This window comes from Psammomys obesus, unplaced genomic scaffold (genome assembly GCF_907164565.1).
Source record: "Psammomys obesus unplaced genomic scaffold, mPsaObe1.curated_primary_1811, whole genome shotgun sequence".
Classification (NCBI taxonomy): domain Eukaryota; kingdom Metazoa; phylum Chordata; class Mammalia; order Rodentia; family Muridae; genus Psammomys; species Psammomys obesus.
Window position 1 is genome coordinate 3,385,862 of NW_026586589.1, and position 22,226 is coordinate 3,408,087.

A 22,226-nucleotide genomic window follows, 5' to 3' on the forward strand; every position below is an offset into this window, starting at 1 on the left:
TTATTTGTTCTTTCTCTCTCTTTCTCTCAAAAAAAAAAAAAAATCAAAACAAAATAGTCAAAGGACAAAAAATAGCAAAACAAAAAGGGCATAAAAATCATGGAGTCCATTTTGTGTTGGCCATCTGCTCCTGAGCATGGGTCCTGCTCTGTAGTGTGGTTCATATATCCAATGTCACTCCATTAGAGAATGCTGATTTTTTTTTTTTCCTTCTTCCAGCATGTAATCAGTTGCAATAGCTCCTTGGTTAAAGGTGGGATTGTGTGCTGGGATTTTGTCTGGCTTGAACTTGTGCAGGTCTTGTAAGCCATATCTCCTCACCCGCCTCTCCATCTGTCTGTCTGTCTCTCTCCATCTCTGTCTATCTGTATCTATCTCTGAGACAGGGTGTCTCTATGTAGACCTGGCTGGCCTGGAAAACTCTATGTAGAGTCTAGGCTGGCCTGTTACTCATGGAGATCCATCTGCTCTGTCTCCCTAGTGCTGGGATTAAAGGTGTGCACCACCACACCCAGCCAGCAGTGTCATTTTGATGAGCTAATTATTGCTTAGTTAAGAAGGAAGGATCCTAGTATGATCGAGCCATCTTCTCTGAGGAAAGGGAAAGTATGTGTTTCATGTTACAGAAGAAAGTACAGGAAGCAGGGCTCTAGAGCAAGCCCTCTGGTGCTTACAGTTCCCACAGTTGCTGGAAGCTGCCATCTTCTCTTGCAAGGCAGGTAAAGGCAGGCACATCATAGCCCAGAAGACGATGAAAGATCTTGACTGAAGAAGGATTGTTACCTTACAGTTGGACTTCTTTTTCTAACCAAATGTTGGTGCTATCAGTGCACACTGACACCTCTTTTGTGTACTTTATCTTATGTTTCAGAAGTCTCTTGAGATGGACCCTTGAATTTTTGCCAGATGTTTATGGCAGTAGTTTACAGTGCTAGCCACTGCTACCAGTAGCAACCAATTGGGATTCTTTGATTCTACCCAACAGCCATTCTCAGAAGTACTTAGTCACCCTGTAACTTAGGGTTTGGAGAGATGGTTCAGTGGGGAAGAGTGTTAGCTGCTCTTTCTGAGGACACAGAGTTGGTTCCCAGCATTCACATCAGATGGGTTACAACCTCCTATAACTCCAGCTCCAGGGTATCCAGTGTCCTCATCTGGTCTCTTTGAGTACCCCCATGAATATGTACATATACACAGAGACACACAGGCATGTATATAAGTTAAACAATAAAAGAATAAAAGCCCATGTGCATAAAATATATCTGTTAGCCTTTCTGCTGCTGTGACAGAAGTCTGGAAGAAACAGCTCACAAGAAAGAAAACATTGGCTACTTTGACTCATGTGTTCAGAGTTATCAGTCCACTTCAAGGAACACAGTATCAGAAGAGGGTCTGCTGCTGTCTGGTTTCTCTCTTTGCCTGTGGGGTGGCACATTTGGGATGTAATTTCCCTGCTTAGTTAATCTTCTCTAGAAATGTCATCAGACATTCATATTTTGTTAATGTCCTAGATACTTTAGTCGCCTGAAAGTAGCCATCAGGATTGGCCATCATAGTAACTTAATGATCCCTTCATCCATCATGTCTGCTTAACCATTCAGTTTTAAAGTTTGGCTTCTGACTAGGCGGGCTGCCTTGTCAGGCCTCAGTGGGAGAGGACACATTTAGTCTTGTTGTGACTTGAGATGCCAGGGTGGGTTGGTACCCTGGAGGAATGGGGGAGGGACACAAGGGTAGAGCTGGGAGGAGAGAAGGAAGGAGGTTGGGATCAGGCTGTAAAGTGATTAAATAAATATGGGGGGAGGGAATAAAAAAAGTTTGGTTTCTGACAAAAAGAAGCCTCTTTTCACTGTTCTTTTTCAAAAATGTGAAGCTGTTTTGTTGTTGTTGTTGTTTTTGGGTTTTTTTTTTAACCTTGAAAGAACAATTCAAATTCAGTTTGTCAAATTCCATGAAAAAATTCTTAGGGCATTTCTCTCCAACACTTTTAAAAATAAAGTTTCAAACAAAGAGGAAAACTTAAAAGATAAAGGGGGAGCCACCTAGATTACACCATCAGCCTGGAGGCATCTGGACTATGTTATAATCCACTGAAATCAACAGCAATCTGGTCAGTCCTGGTGTCGTTATAGCTCTGATTCTTTGCTTTCAGGAATATGCTCTAGCTTTTACTAGGTTTTCTTTTATCTTCTTTTCTTTTTCTTCTTTTTTTTTTTATTAAAGATTTGTGGTTGTTATTAAAGATTTTAGAGCTTTGATTGTTAATGTAAATTGACTTTCCTTCCTTCATTTCTCTAACTGGTCATTTCTGTCATATGGAAAAGTTCATGATAAGTGTGTATTGCTAATATAGCCAATCATCTTACTCAAATTTCTTATTGGTGGGTAACACCTTTGTCATTCAAGCATGAAGACCAGAGTTCAAGTCCCCAGACCCCACATGAAAGCTGCATGGTTGTGGCAGCTGCCTATAATCTCATCATACAGGAGGCAGAGATGCAATCCCTAGAGCAAAGTGGCTACCTAGACTAGCCGAAACAACAATTTACAGGTTCAGCAAGGGATCCTGCCTCAGTATATAAGGTAGAGAGTGATCAAAGAAGACACCTCCAATGCCTATTTTTGAGACAGGGTCTCACTATATAGATCTGACTATCCTGGAACTTACTATGTAGGGTAGGCAGGCCTTGAACTCACAGAGATCTGCCTGCCTCTACTTCCCAAGTGCTGGGATTAGATGTGTGTGGCATGTCCTACAAAGTTGAACACTTTTAAATATACTTATTATCCATTTGTATGTCTTTGGGGAAATGTCTGACCAAATCCTTTACTCATTTTTAACCAGACTGTCTTTTTCTTAAGTTGTAAAATACCTTCATTTCTATTCCAGGTCTATCTTACCAGATATAAGATTCTTAAAGCCCATTTTTGTGCTGGGGCTCAAACTCAGTTCCTCATGCATGTCAAGAAAGCATTCCAATACCATCTCCAGCTCCACCCTGTCATTTTCTTAACAATGACCTTTGAAGTCCATCTTTACTTTTGGTGAAGCTCAGTTGATCTGTTGTTTTCTTCTTTCACTTGACTTGCATTCTATCAGAGACCTTTTATGACTTACCCAACAAGCTGATGTTCTCACTAGAGGATTATAACTGTGTGTGCTTCTTTTTTGTTTGGCATTATAAAGCATTTCTAATTATATTTAAAGGAACTTAGAAATTATGTACTTTAGGCTAATAGACCTATTTCTGTGTGCTTATCCTCAGGAAATACCCTATAGAAAAAAAATATCTTGTATGGGCAGAGTTGTTCTTGAAGGAGATAGAGGCGTTGTCCTGTTCTTATATGTGGGAAGACTATGAAAAGAAAACTCCTTGTTGGCCCAAATGTTTAAACAGGAATTACACTGGGTCTTTTGTTCCCAGTCTAAAATGGTCAGAATTAATTTTTAGGTCCAAAGAGGGTGATTTTCCTTCCCTCCCTCTTTCTTTTTTGTAAGCTGAGTTACTTAATGTAGAGATTTAGGGGAATAAAAGAAACAAAGGAAAACTATATAATTTAAGCTTATCAGAGGGTACAGAACATCCCAGCTCATCCTCAGGGCAGCTACCAAGGAGCTCCTGCCTTAGAATTCACAGCTAAGAAGCACACAAGTCTCTTGTTGAGAGACTCACAAAATAGAAAGCAAACAGTGGGTATGTGGCAGGGGACCTGAAAGACAGTTTCAGAGACTCCAAGAACTTCTTGATAATGTTTTCTCTTTCTCCCAGGCTTGACAAGGAAGAGCGGCTTTCTGCAGATAACTGATAGAGGTGCCTTAGACGCACTTCTGGGCTCTTATGAAGTAGCTGGAATTTGTACTGCAAGGCCCTCTTGCCTGCTGATCACCCAACGTGATTTTCGCCATGGCCAGCAAGAGGAAGTCCACCACCCCATGCATGATCCCGGTTAAGACCGTGGTGCTGCAGGGTGCCAGCACAGAGGCTGAGCCTGGGGGAACTTTGCCTGAAGGTCCCCAGCAAGATCTTTCTGCAGAGGCACCTGATGCCAGCAATGACACAGTCCCAAACCCCTGCAGCACTGATGGCTCTGCCCTGCCAAACGGGCACCGGAGCACTTTGGATGGCTATATATATTCCTGTAATGACTGTGATTTCAGGTCCCAGGACATGACCCACTTTATAGGACATATGAACTCAGAGCACACAGACTTTAATAAAGACCCAAATTTTGTATGTACAGGGTGCAGCTTCCTGGCAAAAACCCCTGAAGGGCTTTCCCTGCACAATGCCAAGTGTCACTCAGGGGAAGCCAGCTTTTTGTGGAATGTGACCAAGCCAGACAATCATGTAGTGGTAGAGCAGAATGTCCCTGAGAGTAGCACCACATCTGACCTAGCAGTTGAGTCTACAGCTGAAGGGACTGATGGACAAGCTGAAATCATCATTACCAAGACTCCAATCATGAAGATAATGAAAGGCAAAGCTGAAGCCAAAAAAATCCATATGCTTAAAGAGAATGTTCCCAATCAGCCTGTGAGCGAGGCCTTGCCAAAGCCATCAGCTGGGGAGGCAGAGGTTAAAGAGGGGGACCACACTTTTGTCAATGGGGCAGCTCCAATCAGCCAGGCATCTACTAGCTCCTCAAAGACCCCTCATGCTGCCAATGGGCCCTTGATAGGAACAGTGCCAGTATTGCCAGCTGGTATAGCACAGTTCCTCTCCCTCCAGCAGCAGCCCCCAGTGCATACCCAGCACCATACCCACCAACCCTTGCCTACATCCAAGGCCCTTCCAAAAGTCATGATCCCGCTGAGCAGCATCCCAACATACAATGCAGCTATGGACTCCAACAGCTTTCTGAAGAACTCCTTCCACAAATTCCCCTACCCAACCAAAGCTGAGCTCTGCTATTTGACTGTGGTGACCAAGTATCCAGAAGAACAGCTTAAGATCTGGTTCACAGCCCAGAGGCTAAAGCAGGGAATCAGCTGGTCTCCTGAGGAGATTGAAGATGCCCGGAAAAAGATGTTCAATACAGTCATCCAGTCTGTGCCTCAGCCCACAATCACAGTTCTAAACACCCCCCTTGTTGCCAGTGCTGGCAATGTGCAGCACCTCATCCAGGCTGCTCTCCCAGGCCATGCTGTGGGGCAGCCTGAGGGCACAGCAGGGGGCTTATTGGTCACTCAGCCATTGATGGCCAATGGGTTACAAGCAACAAGCTCACCTCTCCCCCTGACAACTGCATCTGTCCCCAAGCCAACTGTGGCACCCATTAACACTGTATGTTCAAATACAGCATCGGCTGTGAAGGTAGTCAATGCAGCCCAGTCACTCCTCACAGCATGCCCTAGCATAACTTCCCAAGCCTTCCTTGATGCAAACATCTACAAAAATAAGAAGTCTCACGAGCAGCTGTCAGCTCTGAAAGGAAGCTTCTGTCGGAACCAGTTCCCTGGGCAGAGTGAAGTCGAGCATCTGACCAAAGTGACAGGCCTCAGCACCAGAGAGGTGCGGAAGTGGTTCAGTGACCGGAGATACCACTGCCGGAACCTGAAGGGCTCCAGGGCCATGATGCCTGGAGAACACGGCTCTGTTCTCATTGACTCTGTGCCAGAGGTGCCCTTTTCCATGTCATCTAAAGTTCCAGAGGTGACCTGTATCCCAACAGCAACCTCACTAGCAAGCCACCCTGCCACCAAACGACAATCTTGGCACCAGACCCCAGACTTCACCCCAACCAAATACAAAGAGAGAGCCCCAGAGCAGCTTCGAGTCCTGGAAAGCAGTTTTGCACAAAACCCGCTTCCCCCTGAGGAGGAGCTAGACCGCCTGAGAAGTGAAACAAAAATGACCCGAAGGGAAATTGATGGATGGTTCTCAGAGAGACGGAAAAAAGTGAATGCTGAGGAGACCAAGAAGGCTGATGGGCATGTCCCTCAGGAGGAGGAGGAGGGTGCTGAGGAGGAGGGTGGAGATGAAGAGTTGGCCAGTGAGCTGAGGGTTCCTGGTGAAAATGGCTCTCCTGAAATGTTTCTTAGCCATACCTTAGCAGAGCGGAAGGTCAGCCCCATCAAAATCAACCTCAAGAATCTGAGGGTCACTGAAGCCAGTGGCAAGAGTGAGCTTCCAGGGCTGAGTGTCTGCGAACCTGAGGAAGATGGTCTGAACAAGCTGGTAGAGCAGCCACCAGGCAAAGTGAGCTACAAGAAGACAGCACAGCAGCGTCACTTGCTGCGGCAGCTCTTTGTCCAGACACAGTGGCCGAGCAACCAGGACTATGACTCCATCATGGCCCAAACAGGGCTGCCTCGGCCAGAGGTGGTACGCTGGTTTGGAGATAGCAGGTATGCCCTGAAGAACGGCCAGCTCAAGTGGTACGAAGACTATAAGAGGGGCAACTTCCCACCAGGTTTGCTGGTCATAGCCCCTGGCAACCGAGAGCTGCTGCAAGATTATTACATGACACACAAGGTGCTGTGTGAGGAGGACCTGCAGACGCTCTGCAACAAGACCCAGATGAGTGCCCAGCAGGTCAAGCAGTGGTTTGCTGAAAAAATGGGTGAAGAGACCCGGGCTGTGGCAGATACAAGCAGTGAAGATCAGGGCCCTGGAGCTGGAGAGGGTGTGGAAGTTCACAGAGTGCTGGGTGATGCCTATTCAGAGCTGTCTGAGAACAGTGAATCATGGGAGCCAAGTGCTCCTGAGGCCAGCTCAGAGCCCTTTGACACTTCAAGTTCCCAGTCTGGACGTAAACTCGGTAAGTGGCTCATGGGAACCATGCATAGCCTTTCTCTGAATCTGAGGGAGGGTGCAGTCACAGAGTGGGTACAGGTGGCAGGTACTGATGCCTCTAAGGCTATCTGGCAACAGACTAACTGCTGAGGAGTGAATGCCAGGGGACAAATTGCACTAGAAGCCATAGAAGTAAAAGGCTGAGAACTGGGTTTTTGTATTTGGTTCCTGTGCTTTTTATTCGTGGTATTGTTTTTGTTTTAAATCCATGTAGGGAAAGAACTTAAAGGGGCTCATGTGCTTCTAGCCATTTTTTTTAGCAGTGATTAAGTCATCACCTGAGTCAACTAGGTCCCTTCTGTATGGAAACAGGGTTAGGGCTTCAGAGGAAATTTAACTCAGATTGGCAAGCAGAAGAGAGTCTTTAATGATCTCAACTTTTTGTGTGCCTCGTGCTCACAAAGCTCAAAAGAGGGCATCAGATCCCCTGGAACTGGAGTTAACATGTGGTTTTGACATGCCGTGGAGGTCTGGGAATCAAGCGGGGTCTTTTGTAATAGTAGCAAGTGCTCTTAACTGATAAGCCTCCGGCTCCACAGTGCCTTTTTTCCTAATGAAAATCTTGTCTTAGGTTTGTACTGTTTTTCCTGATATAGAAGAAATGTTTATCATAATGAAAATTCACCTTCTGTTTTAAGAAATATGAAATCCAAAGCTTGAGTTTTACCTTTTCAGTTTCTCTGGATTGTGGTGTTTTGGTATTTAGAAGTAACATTAGATCATTTTAAGACACAGTTGTGAATCCATAGACACATCAGATCATTAGGTATTGATTTTCTAGTTTTTGGTTCCTGAGTTCCAGAATCCTTCCTTCACTACCCCTTTGCATTTGTCTCCTGATGAAATGCCCCTTTTCAGATCAGCTAGAACAAGAGAGTATGGAGAGAAGAGTGTACAGAAGCTGAAGGACTGGGGTCTCAAAAATGATAGCCTGGCCAGCTGAGTCAGGAGGGAACAGAGGTATCGAGAAATGTCTGTGGGATTGGACAGTTGTGCAGGTGGTCCCTGGAGACTGCTGCTCCTGCTGGGGCCCTAACCAAGCACAACACTCTACCCATGAGATGCCATGGTATCTCTTCGACGATGTTGCATTATTTGCATACAATGCCTGGATGTTTTTGTCTGCTTTGACCTAGGAAATCCCAGTTACCCTTCCCTACTTATTTTCTACTTAAGACCTCTAAAAAAAAAAAACACACACACACAAAATTTTTATTCGTTCACTAAATATTTTTTAATTAATTTATTTTTTATATTAATCACAGGTTATTTACTTTGTATCCCAGCCGTAGCCCCCTCCCTCCTTCCCTCCCAATTCCACTCTTCCTTCCTCATCTTCTCCCTGCCCCTTTCCAAGTCCACTAAGAGGGGAGGATGTCCTCCCCTTCCATCTGACCCGAGCTTATCAAGTCTCTTCAGGACTGGCTCACTAATATTTTTAACACCTGTTTTGAAATACAATGTTATTGCTTCATTTTTTTAAGGAAAAGGAGATTTCTAAGTATGATGGTTGTTTGTGGGAGGGTTGCCACCAGTGAGTACCTGCAGATAGTGCTCTGTCTCTGTGTATATGCAGGGTCTCTGTGTATATGCAGGTTGTGTTGGTGTTTGCTTTTGTGTGTGTGTGTGTGTTTGTGTGCGTGTGCCTATGGAAGGCCAGCAGCCAGCTCCAGGTATTTTTCCTCAGGAGCCACACAGCTTGTTTTCCAGACAAGGTCTTTCCTGGGACTTGGGGCTTGGCCATTTGGCTAGGGGGCCATCAAGCTCCAGGGATCCACCTGTCCAACTCCTTAGCACTGGGATTATGAGTGTGTCATTACACCTGGCTTGTATACATAAATTCTATGGATCAAACTTAGGTCCTCATGCTTACAAGGCAAGTGAGGCATCACCCCAGTCCAGAAAACTTACGGTTCCATGCTTACCACCAAGGTGAAACTCAGCTTTGCAGAGCAAACCAGGTGCAAACACCTGATGGAAGTCACACCACTGGTCACCTGTTAGGAGTGTGAGTGTACAATGTCACTGATCTCTCCAGTTCTAGCCACATAGCCACTGTTGGAAGAATGGCTCCAAAATCTCACAGTGGTTGCAGTATTTGGGGGTGCCTCTGGCTCCATGACCAACAACTCATAAGGCAGTATCTCACATTTGACACTGGGTCTTTTGTTTAATAACCATAGCTTTCAGGAGCAGCATTATTCAGATATGCATGACATTTTCCTTAAAACTTCTCAGGACTGAGGTTGCAGGAGTGTGCCACAATGTCTGGCTTTTTACATGTTTTCTGGGGATCTTAACTCAGGTCCTTATGCTGGTATGCAGGTACTTTACCACCTGAGACAGGGTCTCTTGGGGTGACTCGTGACATCCTGGAGTGATGATGGTATAAGAAATAGCTTTTGAATGTTTGGTTTGACCCTTTTTCCAGTACAGAATAGATTGTCTTTTCCCTTTACCTAGAAGACTTTGCCTATGTTTATCTAAGTGTCCATATACTGTTCCCACTTCAGTGCTTGTATGATGACCAGGAAGACAGGATATCACGCCCAAGAAAGATGAGGATAATTAGAGAGTGATGTTAAAAAGATGGTAGAGCAGGCCAGGTGTGGTGGCACCTAACTGTACTCCCAGTACTCCAGGAGGCAGAGGCAGGCAGATTGCTGTGAGTTCGAGACCAGCCTCATCTACAAAATGAGTCCAGGATAGCCAAGGCTGTCTCAAAAAAAACTAAAACAAAACAACAACAAAACAGCAAACCAAGTTTTGGAACTCAAGAGTCTAGCTCAACATTCACAACATCCAGGGATGAGCATGGAGAGGCTCTGCCTAGCTTGATAAATTTCTGTTTCCTTCACCACCATCCTCTTTCCACACCCCTACAGCAGGTAACCATAAACCTTAGGAAATATGGCCCAGGTTGCTGGTGTGGGTAATTTTTGCCAGTGGGCAGTAATGACTTTGTCCTCAGAAAGTTGTAGCTTGCTGTATTTTTGCCATCATAGAGACCTTGTTCTCAACCCCATGGGCTGAAGCAGCTTCTTAGCCACTGGGCATTTAAAAAAGAGTCCTTCTCCCCTTTTCTCAAACCAAACATTTTTAAAAGAATCATAGGTTCCCACAGAGACAACATAGCAGAAACTTCAATGATCCCACATATGAGGAGTACACACTTGACAGGAAATTTTGAAAAATCTTGAACAGATGACTCTAGCCCTCAGTGAGGAAAAATTGCCAATTCTGGAGGCTAAGAGAATTAAATTTTGAGTTACCACACATTGTACTTAGAAGGTACAGTTTTCAATAGAAAAATTACAAAACTTAAAAAGAAATATGAGACTGACTGAGGGTAACCGATCAAGAGTTTGACAGATAACTACCCTGGAGGAAGTTTAGACATTGGAACTACTGATTAAAGATGTTAGATCAACTATCCTCAGTCTGCTCAATGAAATACAGGAAACAATGGGAAGAATGAAGAGAAATCAGGAATAAAATGCATGAACACGATGACAGTGTTAGCTAAAGAGGTATAAAGTTTAAAAACAAACCACACTTCAAACCAAAACAGTATAATCACTGAGATGAAAAGTTTATTAGAGAGGCTAAGCAACATATTTGAGCAAGAAGGAAGGGGTCAGAGGATTTGAAGAGATGAAATTACCCGGAGGCACAGAAACCAAAAAGGACAATAAATAGGAACTAATGGGGCCTGTAGGACATAGATAACCATGAATATATGTGGTGTAGGAATTGTAGAAAGAAGTTAAAAACATCTGAAGAAGCAACAGCAGAAAACTTTACAAATAAGATGAAAGATATGAACACAGCCAAGGAATTCAGTGAACTCAAAGACATAAAAATTTAGAGAAAAATAGCTCATCACGTAAAGGATCCTTAATCAGGTTAATGGCTGAGGAAGGGCACATTTGAAGTTCTGAAAGAGAACGGAGTTAAGTCATTTCCAGATGAACAAAAGCTAAAGTTTGTTACTGATAGGTTGTCCTACTGGAGATGCTACCAAAAGTCCTTTAGATTGAAATAAAATGATACTGAATAGTAATTTGAACCCACAAGAAAAAAAAATAACCATAATAAAGTTAATTTTATAGGTAAATATAATTCTAGTACCATTATAATTTTAATTTGTAGTTTTTCTGTCATCACTGTATGATTTAAAATGCAAACTTCATGAAAAGTGTACATCTGAGTTAATAGGAAGATGAAACCTGGATCAGTGATGGACGAGAGACTCATGGCTATATAACATGGAAACTGAGTGGTATCTTAGATTGCTTTAAGTTTAAGGCATTAATTATGATCCCCAAGGTAAGCAAGAGAGTAACACAAGTAAATATAAAGACATAAAACTGAGCAAAATAAATAAATAGCCAAAAAGGCAGAAGGGAGGGTTGAAAATAAAAAATAAAAAAATAACTGATTGGCAGGAGTATCTAATCCTTCTTTTTCAATAATCACATACAATATCAATGGATTAAGTTGTTCTAAAGACAAAGCTTGGTATATAGTATCAAAACCAAACAGGAGCCAACTATTTACTATCTATAAGAGATTCACTTTAAATACAGGCACACAAAAGAGGTTAAAGGTAAAGGATGGAAAAAAAATTACAAGTGGTTGAGGTCCTTGCTGAGGTGTTAACAGGTGCTCTCTCTCTCTCTCTCTCTCTCTGTGTGTGTATGTGTGTGTGTGTGTGTGTGTGTGTGTGTGTGTGTGTGTGTGTGTTTGAGACAGGGTTTCTCTGTGAGGCCTTGTTGTTCTGAAACTCAATCTGTAGACCAGGCTGGCCTCCAACTCACAGAGATCCACATGCCTTTGCCTCCTAAGTACTGGGATTAAAGGCGTGCACCACCACTACCACCACCACCACCACCACCACCACCCCCACCCTGCTTAGTTCTTGGTCTTGTATCCAAAGAACTGAAAATCAGGCATTACACAGATGTGCAGAAGCAGCAAGATAACCCCTTTCTAGGGAGACACTGTCATGACTGACAGCAGGCCACATGAGTGAAAACACTCAAGAGCCCTGAGTATTTGTTGTTGTTCCAGGCTTCCTTTATAAGGTTCAAGAGAAGGTGGAGCTTGTTACTAACAAGGTACACTTAGGTGGTTCCCTGTTTTAGTTGACAGATTAGGTTATATAATAATCGTGGCGTGTTCCTTCCCATAATAGATTTGTTTGTAATCATATGCCCACTCAATTATGCAGAGACATGCAATGGTAAGTAGGGGATTTTCCATAAGATATTACTAGAGGACATAGTTTTATTTTACTGCATATGCACTCAAAACCAATTCATCCCTTCTATTCTCATACCTAGTGAGAATATACTTGAAAGAAACTGTCAACATTTGAGTGTTACTAGGGGCAGAAAGCATATCATCGTTAGGAGATGGGAGTGCATGTATCCTGATGTAGGTGGGTTGTTAAAAGGTTTCTGAGGCTGTTAGGTTGTTGTGAGGTTTGGAGAAGAGTATGTGTACATAGCACATGCAGATGAAGGAACTAGACTGCCAAGTGCATTACTATAAAAGGGGTATGTGTATGCATGCATAATCAAAACCAAACAGGGTCCTAAACTAAACTGTTGCCTCTATGCTTTCCTGCCTCAGATGTATCATACAAGAAGTAAATAAAAAGAAACCCAATGTGGGTTTATTACGGTGAAGCCAAATACTTTGAATAAAACATTTATGGCAGATAAAAATATTATATTTTGGCAAAAGGTCTAATACAAGATTTAGCAGTTATTAATATACACACTTGAGTCCAAAAGTATATAAAATAAAAATGGACAGGATTAAAAGGAAAATAAGCAAAAGTATTTAGAAACTTTAATACTATACTTTCAATAGTGCACATAAAAACCACACAGAAGCCAGATATGATGGCATATGCCTATAGGAGGCCTAAGGCAGGAGGATGCCTTGAGTTCACAAGTTCAAGACCAACCCTGATAATATAGTGAAAAATTCTCAACACAAAAACAAGCAGAAATCAGGCAGAAGATCAACAAGGAAACAAAAGACTTTAAAAAATAATATGAACTTAGTCAAGTATAGGTAACTAATGCCTGTAATCCTGGTACTTGGGAAGTGAAAGCAGGGGGGCTGCTGCAAGTTTGAGATTAGGCTAAGCTACATAGTCAGTTCCAGGCCAGCTTAGGAAAAAGGAAAATATAATAAACTATTAAACATAGCAGATACAAATGGATCAGCCAAGCAGAAGTGATGAAACACTTAGAAAAAAATACAGTTAAGAACCTTCCAGACCTTAGGTTAGGCAGAGGTTTCTTAATTATGACAGCAAAAGCACTGGCAACAACAACCACAAAATCAGTTGGTCAACATCAACTGTTAAAGACTCTGAGCTGGGCATGGTGGCTTTTAACTCTAACTCAGCATTTACGAAGCAGAGACAAGATTATGAATTCCAGGCCAGGCTAGGATACATAGCAAGACCCTCTCTCAAAATACCAAAACATATTAAAAAAAAAAAAAAGATTTTAAAATCCCAAGCCTGGAATGCTGGTGCATTCCTTCCTGTCATCATTCAGGAGGCTGAGGTAAAAGGAGTGTAAGTTTCAAGCCAGCATGGTGTACATAATAAGGCCCTGGCTTAAAAAAAAAAAAAAAAAAAAAGTAAAAAGCTTTTGTACATTAAATGATATTCTCTACAGCAGTGGTTCTCAACCTGTGGGTCACAACCCTTGTGTGGGTCAAATGACCCTTTCACAGTCACATATCAGATATACACATTACAATTCATAACAATAGAAAAATTACATTTATGAAGTAGCAATGAAATAATTTTATGGTTGGGGGGTCACAACCAGAACACGAGAAGGAACTGTATTAAAGGGTCACAGCATTAGGAAGATTGAGAACCACTGCTCAAGAGAGTGAAAACGCAGTTGACAGGTAAGAGAAAATTCCTGAAAAATCATGCATTTGATAAAGAATTAACATTCAAAATATAAAGAAATACAATTCAACAACAAGCCAATTAAAAAAATGAATAAATTATTTAACTAGACATTCTCCTTAGGAGAAAGCTAGCCAGACATAGTGGCACACGACTGTAATCCCGGCATTCAGAGAGGCAGAGGCAGGTGGATCTCTGTGAGTTCAAGACCAGCCTGGTCTACAAAGAGAATTCTAGGAAAGCCAAGGCTACACAGAGAGAACTGTGTAGCCTTGGCTCAAAAAACCAACAAAAACAAAACAAGAAAGAAGAGAACTAACAAAAGCTACAAGCCCATGAGAAGATGACTAACGTTTTGAACTGCAGAGGTGACTCAGCAGTTAAGAGTACTGGCTGTTTTTGCAGAGGGCCTGGTTTCAGTTTCTAGTACCCACATGGTAGCTCAGAACCATTTATAACTCCAGTCCCAGGGATACCAATGCTCTCTTCCGGCCTCCATGGGGACCAAGCACCATACCTAGTATGCAGACATAATTCTTTAAAGACAAAAAAAAAATTTTTTAAGATGACTAAGATTTTTAGTTTTTAGGGAAATGCATATGAAACCTACAATTATGTTCTAGATTATGCTTCAATCAGCTATTGCTTACATGTACACAAACAGAAAATCAGAGGCATTGGTGAGGATGTGGGGAAAACCAGCTCCCTGGTACACACTGCTGTGAATGTAAAGTGATTAAGCCTTTGGAAAACTCTTCAGCAGGTCTGAACAAGCTCCTCATCCAATCTAGGAAGCCTCACTGCTAGCACTGAAAAGACATCCTGAACTGACATTGTGCATGAATGTTCAAAGCAGCACTATTCACAAGTCCCAAAAACAGGAAACAACCTGTGTCCATTGACACAGGGATGGATAAACAAATGTGCTGTGTACATACAAACATTGTAGGTACGATACATTGCACAAAATGGATGGAACTTGAAAACATAATGCCAAGTAAAATAAGCCAAATATTGTATGATTCTACTTATATGAAGTCTCTAGCCAAACTTATGGTAGGCTACTTCTGAGAGAAGAATGTAGGTAGAATGTAGGCTACTTCTGAGAGAAGAATTGGCAGTTATTATATAATGGACACAGAACTTATATTTAGGGTGTTGAAAACTATTAGGGTACGGAAATAGGGCAATGATGATTCATAACAGATATGTACATAATATATTTAGACATATACTTAGTATGGCTGTAATGGGAAATTTTGTGTTTAGTGTATTGTACCATGATGTTTTTTAAACTAGAGATGAGATATGTGGGTGTGAGTAACAGGCATGGCTGAACACAGCAGGAGTGGCAGGGGTGGCCATACCCTTGTGGCAGCTTTACCTCCAAAGTTCTCTGTTATCTGCACCCTGCTTCTTGTGCTCCCCCAGTGTAAAGGCCCTATATGTACACATGGGATGAGAACCCTGTGATCAGCTGCCGTGACCTTGACTACAAACCTGCAAGTTATAAATAAAGACATGAGGAGGATGCACAGTAGTTGTCGAGATGCCAGAGCTCAGGGCTCTAGGTACCAGGAGGCAGGTTAGAACACACAGTTAGGCACTAGGGGCCCCTGTGCACGGTGATGGGGTAGGTGTCAGGGGGCTAAGAAATCTGAAGACCTTGTGTGGTTCAGCCAGTATTCTGTCCTTATAACCCACATTCTCCTCTTTCACCTTCCCTCAGTCGCATGGTACTACTCATGGAATCAAAGGGTCTCTAAAACCATGTGATAACAGCCCAGGACAGTGAGGACTGGGCATCTCTAGGGACTGTGTAGGTTGTAGCTGCCATGGAGTGACAGGTATGTGTTTTCTCTTCAGAAACAGACTGAATTTGATCCGGTTACTGTGAAGGACCGGCCAGTATGGGATGCTGTCTGCCATGTGGAAGGGCCAAACCTGCTACACGTCATCTTGATGGCCAGTTGCCAGGCGCCAAGAGAACCTGTCGCTGCCCTAAATATCCTCCACCTGACACTTCTAAGCAAGCAGCAAGGAGTTCTCATCAACCCATCCTCCCACTGTGCAGGACCTTTCCTTTGCCTCCCAGGGACAGAGCAGTTCAGACTGCATATACCTAGACCCAGAATCAAGTTTTTAGCATATACAACTGACTCTATACATTTAATAAAGCATCCAACTACAGACATTTTCAATACATAGGAACTCGGGTTACCAAAGCAGTTCAGCTCTGACAATGCCATGTCTGTTCTCTGGGAGGCTAAGACCACAGGGACCCTCATCCTCGCAGCAGAGGAGTTACAGGCACACTCAGAACCGCATCTGGCCTGGCCCCACTGCCTTCAAGGGAACAGAACTGTTGAAGAGATCTCTGCATCACTGAATAGGCAAGCCACGTTTTGTGCCAGGCTTGCGTTGATTTTTGACTGACACAGAGCCCACTGTTACCGTCAGTTCTGAACACAGCCAAACTATGAGATTATCATTGGATGCTTACCATTCTGTTTAGTTAACCATAATTCTGCTTATGGAGTTTGAATCATGGACCAACTTCTCCATTATCAGATCAACTAAAGAAACTATTGTTGTAAAGCCCAATCTGCTGACCTACATGCTCCCTTCAGCCCTTCAGTTCAGACTCCTTTATAGGAAGAGGAAAATGGTCAAGGTAGAGCCAGTTGCTGTGGCTTTGGCCACCACTGCTCAATGCCTCCTGCAGGTCAGAAGGAAGTACATGGTGGCTGGTAGGAAGAGTGAGGCTGAAGGGCTTGGGAGATTTTGAAATGACCAGAGCTGGAGTGGTCTTGAACACAGAGACCTGCAGGAGGGAGTTCCTGGCAAAATGTCCTTGCAACACACCAAGGGCCTGGCCAGCTACTGGTTTTATGATCCAGAGGTGCTGGACATCACTGGACAGGTGCCTGTGAGGGTGTTCTTAAAGTTCTAAATTTATATTCCCAAACCTGGGAAACAGGTACTCTCTATCAACTTTTGCCTAAGCCTCGTGTCTTTTGAGTTAAAAATCACAAGAAAAGGTGCCTTTGAAACTATGGTAAACTTGCTTATGGAGCTATACTAAACATTAAAGCCCCAGTCTCTCCTAGGCTGATTTCTGAGAGCTGTGGATAGAGGAGGGACAAAGATGACAAACAGGCTGTGTCATTCATGACCCCACTAACCTCTTGGAAACTCCATCAGGAGACCCACAGGCAGGGCAAGAGCTTTGACCAAGCAGTGGTTAACTTCTAGGTATTATATTCCTGGGGAGGAAAACAGTCTGAGGATGAGCATGGCAGCCTTCAGCCTTCTCGGAAAGTGGGCTTTCTTTGTAACCCAGAGCCTTGGAACCAGTATGTTTCTTTTGCTCTTCCTGTTCCCATATGGATTACCTTTTATTTGTCTCAGATTGGGGGTTTCGACTACTTGGCAAGTTTTGCAGCCTATTTTTGTATCCTTTCTGTTTGGAGAGGGAAGTAATTTGGTCCCAGACCTTGAGGATTGTAAAGAATGGTGAGTGATTGCTTTCCTTCAGAGAACAGACGCCTGAAAGTTTTCCTTTAGTGTTTGTGTATGTGCAGATTTACATATCCACAGTAACAGTACACATGCTTATTTAATACTTTATTCTTAAAAATGTATGTCTGATGTACACCTGAGCTTCATATGGATGCACTAGGGGGAAGTGATCTGTGTATGAAGAGATGACAGTACACCAGGCAGCTGGAGCAGCAGAGGATGCCATCTCCTGTCTAAGAAAGCATCTGTGTTTCACCTGAGCCCAGACATCTGCTGGCTTCACCTCTAGAGCCCTGCTGTACTAGCTGAATCGCAGACTCTATAAAAATGTCTCAGCAATTCCCATGGAACAGAAAATGAAATTACTTGGTGGACATTACACAGGACACAGATAGCAGCCTGGTCTCTGGCACCAGGTAGTCTTCTGGGTGGGAAATTACAGTAACACTGGCCCCAACATAGCTTTCTCAGAGCTGGTAAAAGCAAGACTGTCCAGGTAAGGACCCCAACTGACTAATATACCCTGCTTCCTTTGTCTTGGATCAGGGAGGGAAACTGTGGCTTGGACCTTATGTTTGGCAGGTAATGCTGAGGGAGGTCATGGAGCAGGCAATTCAGGGAAGGGCTTTGGGTGCCAAGCACGAGTGCACCGACAGAGGAGTACAGTAGTAGTTGGCAGCTGCCAGGCCTATGGTTTCTAGTGACAGACAGATCACTGGCCTTGTACAGCTGGAGCGTCAAGATGGTCTAGGTGCCTTCAGTAGAAGGCTGGCTGTGGGCTACCGAGGTGGGATGCAATGTGCTTCTCTTAGCAGAGGTTGCTTTACAAGATGGTGAGTCTTGCCCCATCCTCTGCACTCACCTGGACTTAACAGAGACAGCACGTTCTAAGTGTTCTTTGTTGCCAGTCTTGTACGTTTGAATTTTCTCTTACTTAGGGTTGTTTTCAGTTCTAAACCAAACTCCATTCTAACAGAAATCTGAACTTATCCATAGGCTTTGCATATTATTTGTAAGTTTTTGATCACAGAGACTTTTTGGGGAGTTGGATGTGTTAGTTTTGGGAGTCCTTTCCCTAGATGGCTTGCCAGCATGAGGTTTACTAGCGACTGACCTTATGCTTTTCTCCTGACAGCAGCTGTCAAGTGGACAAAATACCTTAGCCTGAGGCACCCTTCTCTCTGGAAGCAAAAGTAGAGTTGGGTGGGACCTGGTAGACTTCTACCTGTACCCTCCAGTTTGTCCCCAGCTGGCCTTGGGTGTGTCCTACCAGGAAGCTCAGCAGCACTCTCCAGGCCCAGGCGGCTCAGAGATCTTGTTCTGTCAGTAGTTGTGCCACACCTGTGCTCCTTCCTCCCTGCTGGCCCCAGGACATCTGTTACACAGCTGCCTGTCGTGGAGGGCAGGAGATAGCCTTTCTGGTTATTCCCAAGGTGACTGTTGAGCTGTCCATCTGGAGCCATTGCCTTTTGTCTTCCTAGTCTCTGTATGGACCAAAATCCTCAGATTGGAGCAGCTTTGTCAGTTCCACTGTCATAGCCCAAGTGTATAAGGTACTTTCTGGATTAGAATTTGTGTTTTTTGTAAAGCCCCCGCCACTTCCCCAGTGAGCTGTTAGTTCCAGCCACTTTGCAGATCATCTTGTATCAATTCATTTGCAAGGCTCACTTGTCTGCAGGAGTCTTCTAGATACATGAAGGTCTCTGGTCAGCTCATCCTGGCAAAAGTTTGGCAGGCTCTCTTTTTTCTTTTTCTTTTCTTTTTCTCTTTCTTTCTTTTTTTTTTTTTTTTTTTAACTGACTGGAGCCTTCTCTTTATCACCCCTGAGCTTCCTCTTCTCCCTTTTCTCAAGAGCACACTGTTTACCACCATCCTGCCCAGACCTTTAGGGGGTGATTTCCATGTGCTCTAGTCCTGCAGCCCACGGGTCTCCCGAGACTTCAACCTAAATTCTCTGCACTGCAGTTTGTTCTGCCTTGGGGCAGTCGAACCGGTAAGTGACTGTGCTTATATAGTCCAGGGCTATCAATGCTGTTAGAGGTATTCAGTGAAATGGCTGGGTTTGCTTTTGACTGAGTAATGGCAGAACTGACGACCATACTGTTTGCTGTTTAGATTGCTACCTGGCTTATTAGCTAGAAACCCAAATGGAACCGAGTCTCAGTTTACTTCTGCTGAAGTCTGTTCCTAGTGGCTGGCCTCTAGGGATGGCTGGCATGGAGTGGCAAGCCCAAGTGCATCCAAGCCTAAAATTCACACATGGTTGTAAACTGAAAGCAGCTCACAATGTGCATAGTGTTAGGACTGAGAGCCTGCTTTTTGTGGGTTTTCTGAGGGCTTGTTAACACTAGCCAACAATCCACGGCCCTGGTCCTCCAGACTGGAGAAACGCTGTAGGTTTTTCTAGCTCAGGGCCTTGCAGGAGCACCTCTTCCCAATTCCCCGAAGTCTGGAGCAGGGATGGAAATCCAGAGAAGTTGGGAATGTGACTAAGGTGGTTGCCACAAGGACAGAAGTAGGTACCTGCTTCCTTGGTTTTTAGTCTCAGGTTTGCAGGACTGAATGGATTCAGTATAGTTACAACTCTGTTGTCTCTGCCCTCCTTGAGCCAGACCTTGCTGCTACTCTGGCAGGAAGCAGGTAGAGTAGAGGGAGAACAGCTATTTGGCAGGGACTGTTTGCCAAGTGATGTCTTACTGCTGTTTACAAGAGTGGGCGGATGGCAAGTCAGGATACCTGAGAGGGGCTTGCAAAGGTACCTGCCATCAGTGTCTCTTTTGTCAAGAGACTCGCATACTGTGAACACAGATGGGCACCTGTATGTTAAGAGCTTTTATTGGTTAATGCTGTTTGACATGTGTTCTCTTCCATGAAAGGTGGGTGATTCAGAATTATTCAGGATGACTCAAGTTGAAGGTAAAAATGCCTAGGATAAAGTCTGTTCAAACACTGAATATAGAAAGGGCTACCAGGGCGCTCTCCTTCCCAAGAAAGTACCAGAAGAGATACTGTCCAGCAGGGCAGTCTTATTATGTGGTGCCTGTTAGCCTGTAGTTTGTGCTTAAGAGCGATCTTGTCCTGAGCTCCTGCCCACACAGCTTGGTCTCGTTCTTGTGGTTTCTTTGACTCAGGGTCAGGGCCCCATGTGAGGTTAGCTACAGTGAGAGCTCTAGCACCCATTCCTCAGCAGAGTTCCAGCATGAGTTGGGTTGCTCTCTGTGAAACTGGGTGGGCCAAGGGCAGCAGTGGTCACTCAGGCAGTGATCTCTCTCCCATGCTTCTGAGTAGCCTGCTTTGTTCAGCTTTGCCAGGAAGGTCAGACTGTGTCATAATTGTTATTAAACAGAGAAAACGAGCCAACCTTTCTCTGGCCCCTGCTGACTATTGTTCTTTGAGTTGTCCTGACATAGCCCTTGGGGAAATTGGGGAGGCTGCCAAAGGCCTGCAGAGTCCTTGCAAACAATGTCCTGGTTCCTAGTCCTCCAGCACCTGCTTTGTGTTCTGGTCTCAGTGCGGAGGGCTTTGTTCTCAGGGGCCCGACTACTGAGAAGTGTGACTGGGGAATGACTTGAACAGTCTGCCTTTGCTGTGCTTCCTGTCTCCCAGGAACAGCTGAAGTAACTGTCCTGGTGCTAAGTGAGGGGCAGCTGTCCTGGTTAATGGCAAGAGGGTCACCTGCTACTGTGGCCAGCTGTGAGAGCAAACTGAGAAATAGCATATTCTGTCACATAGACCTTTGTGGAGAGGGAATTTTCTGTGTAGCCCTGGCTGGTCTCAGACTTGGGTACTCTTCCTGTGTCTCCCTCCCAAGCACTGAGTTACAGGCATGGGTCACACCTGGCTGGAGTGTAGGAAAATCCTTTACCCTGGGAAACGTTTGAATAGAAAGATAGCCTTTGCCTTTGGTGTGGGCTGTGTGTGGTGGGAGGTGCAAGGATGACCCCTTTGGGCTGTCTCCGGGCCTCGTAAGGTCCCCCATGGGGATGCTGCTATTTCTACGATGCAAATTGCACATTTCCTAGATTTTGTATCTGCAAATTTGGATAAGGGATGGGATGAGGGACAAAACTGCTTATGTAGTTTGAATGGGCCTCAGTGGTACTTCCGATCTTTTGACTGTTCCTAAATAAAAAATGTACAGACATTTCTTATCTGCTGACTTTGTGTGTCTGTGTGTGTTGGGGGAATTAATAAACAAAAAGGTAAGATCCCTTCTATTGATTTTGAGGAAAGGGGGCAAATCTGACCTTAAAATGGATAGAGGTTGGGGCTTCCCTCAGCTCCCCAGGAAGACATTCCAGTTCACTTGTCTTCAGCATTCCTGAGCTCAGTGATGGCTTCCATGTGAAACTGTGCTGAGTGAAAGAAGTCTGATCTTGGAGCCATGAGCTATGTGGTGTGAGGACATGGGCAAGTTCTCCTGTGTTCCTTTCTTTTTCTAGTGAGAAAAGGGTTGTCAGCAGAGCATGCTGTTTGCTAAGGAGGGCCTGTCACCATGCAAAAAGACCCACAAGCCTTCTAAAGAACCAGTGTCAAACCCACACCTCCAAGACCTGAGCCTTGACTTGAACAACTGAATTTTGTTGGGATGGCTTCACTAGCCTATCACATAAGGAAAAGGGGACTCCCAAAATAAAGCCACCTAGAAAAGAACAAGGGGTAGCAGTTAAATAGCATCAGGAACTGCTCTTGATGTGGCCTCTCTCAAGGGCAGCTTGGGTTCTAAAGAAGTTGCCATGTTTTTGATCTCAAGAGCCAGATCATAGAACCTGACTAAACTATCTTAAGTCCTTAGTGGGCATATTCAGAACACACTGAGGTAGAGATGGCAGCAGCAGCTTGCAGGGAGCTGCAGTCTTCCTGATAAGAACAGGCTGATATGTCCCAGGTAGGGGAGGCCTCTGAAGGCCAGATCCACTTAATTAAAATGCAAAGCAGGCCTGGGCTTGTTTTGGTCA

The 22,226-nt window shown here is 44.1% G+C and overlaps 1 protein-coding gene across 5 annotated transcripts in view; it reads left to right on the plus strand.

The window, feature by feature from the left end:
- Zhx3 (zinc fingers and homeoboxes 3) overlaps positions 1-21,419 on the plus strand; it is a 96,786-nt gene extending 75,367 nt beyond the window's left edge. For all 5 annotated transcript variants that reach the window (XM_055602232.1, XM_055602231.1, XM_055602234.1 and 2 more), the window contains 2 exons: positions 3,771-6,762; positions 15,613-21,419. In XM_055602232.1, the coding sequence (XP_055458207.1) occupies positions 3,906-6,762; positions 15,613-15,623 (2,868 nt within the window). In that variant the 5' untranslated portion in view covers positions 3,771-3,905 and the 3' untranslated portion in view covers positions 15,624-21,419. The remainder of the gene's footprint in view (positions 1-3,770; positions 6,763-15,612) is intronic.
- The last annotated feature ends 807 nt before the right edge of the window (positions 21,420-22,226 follow it).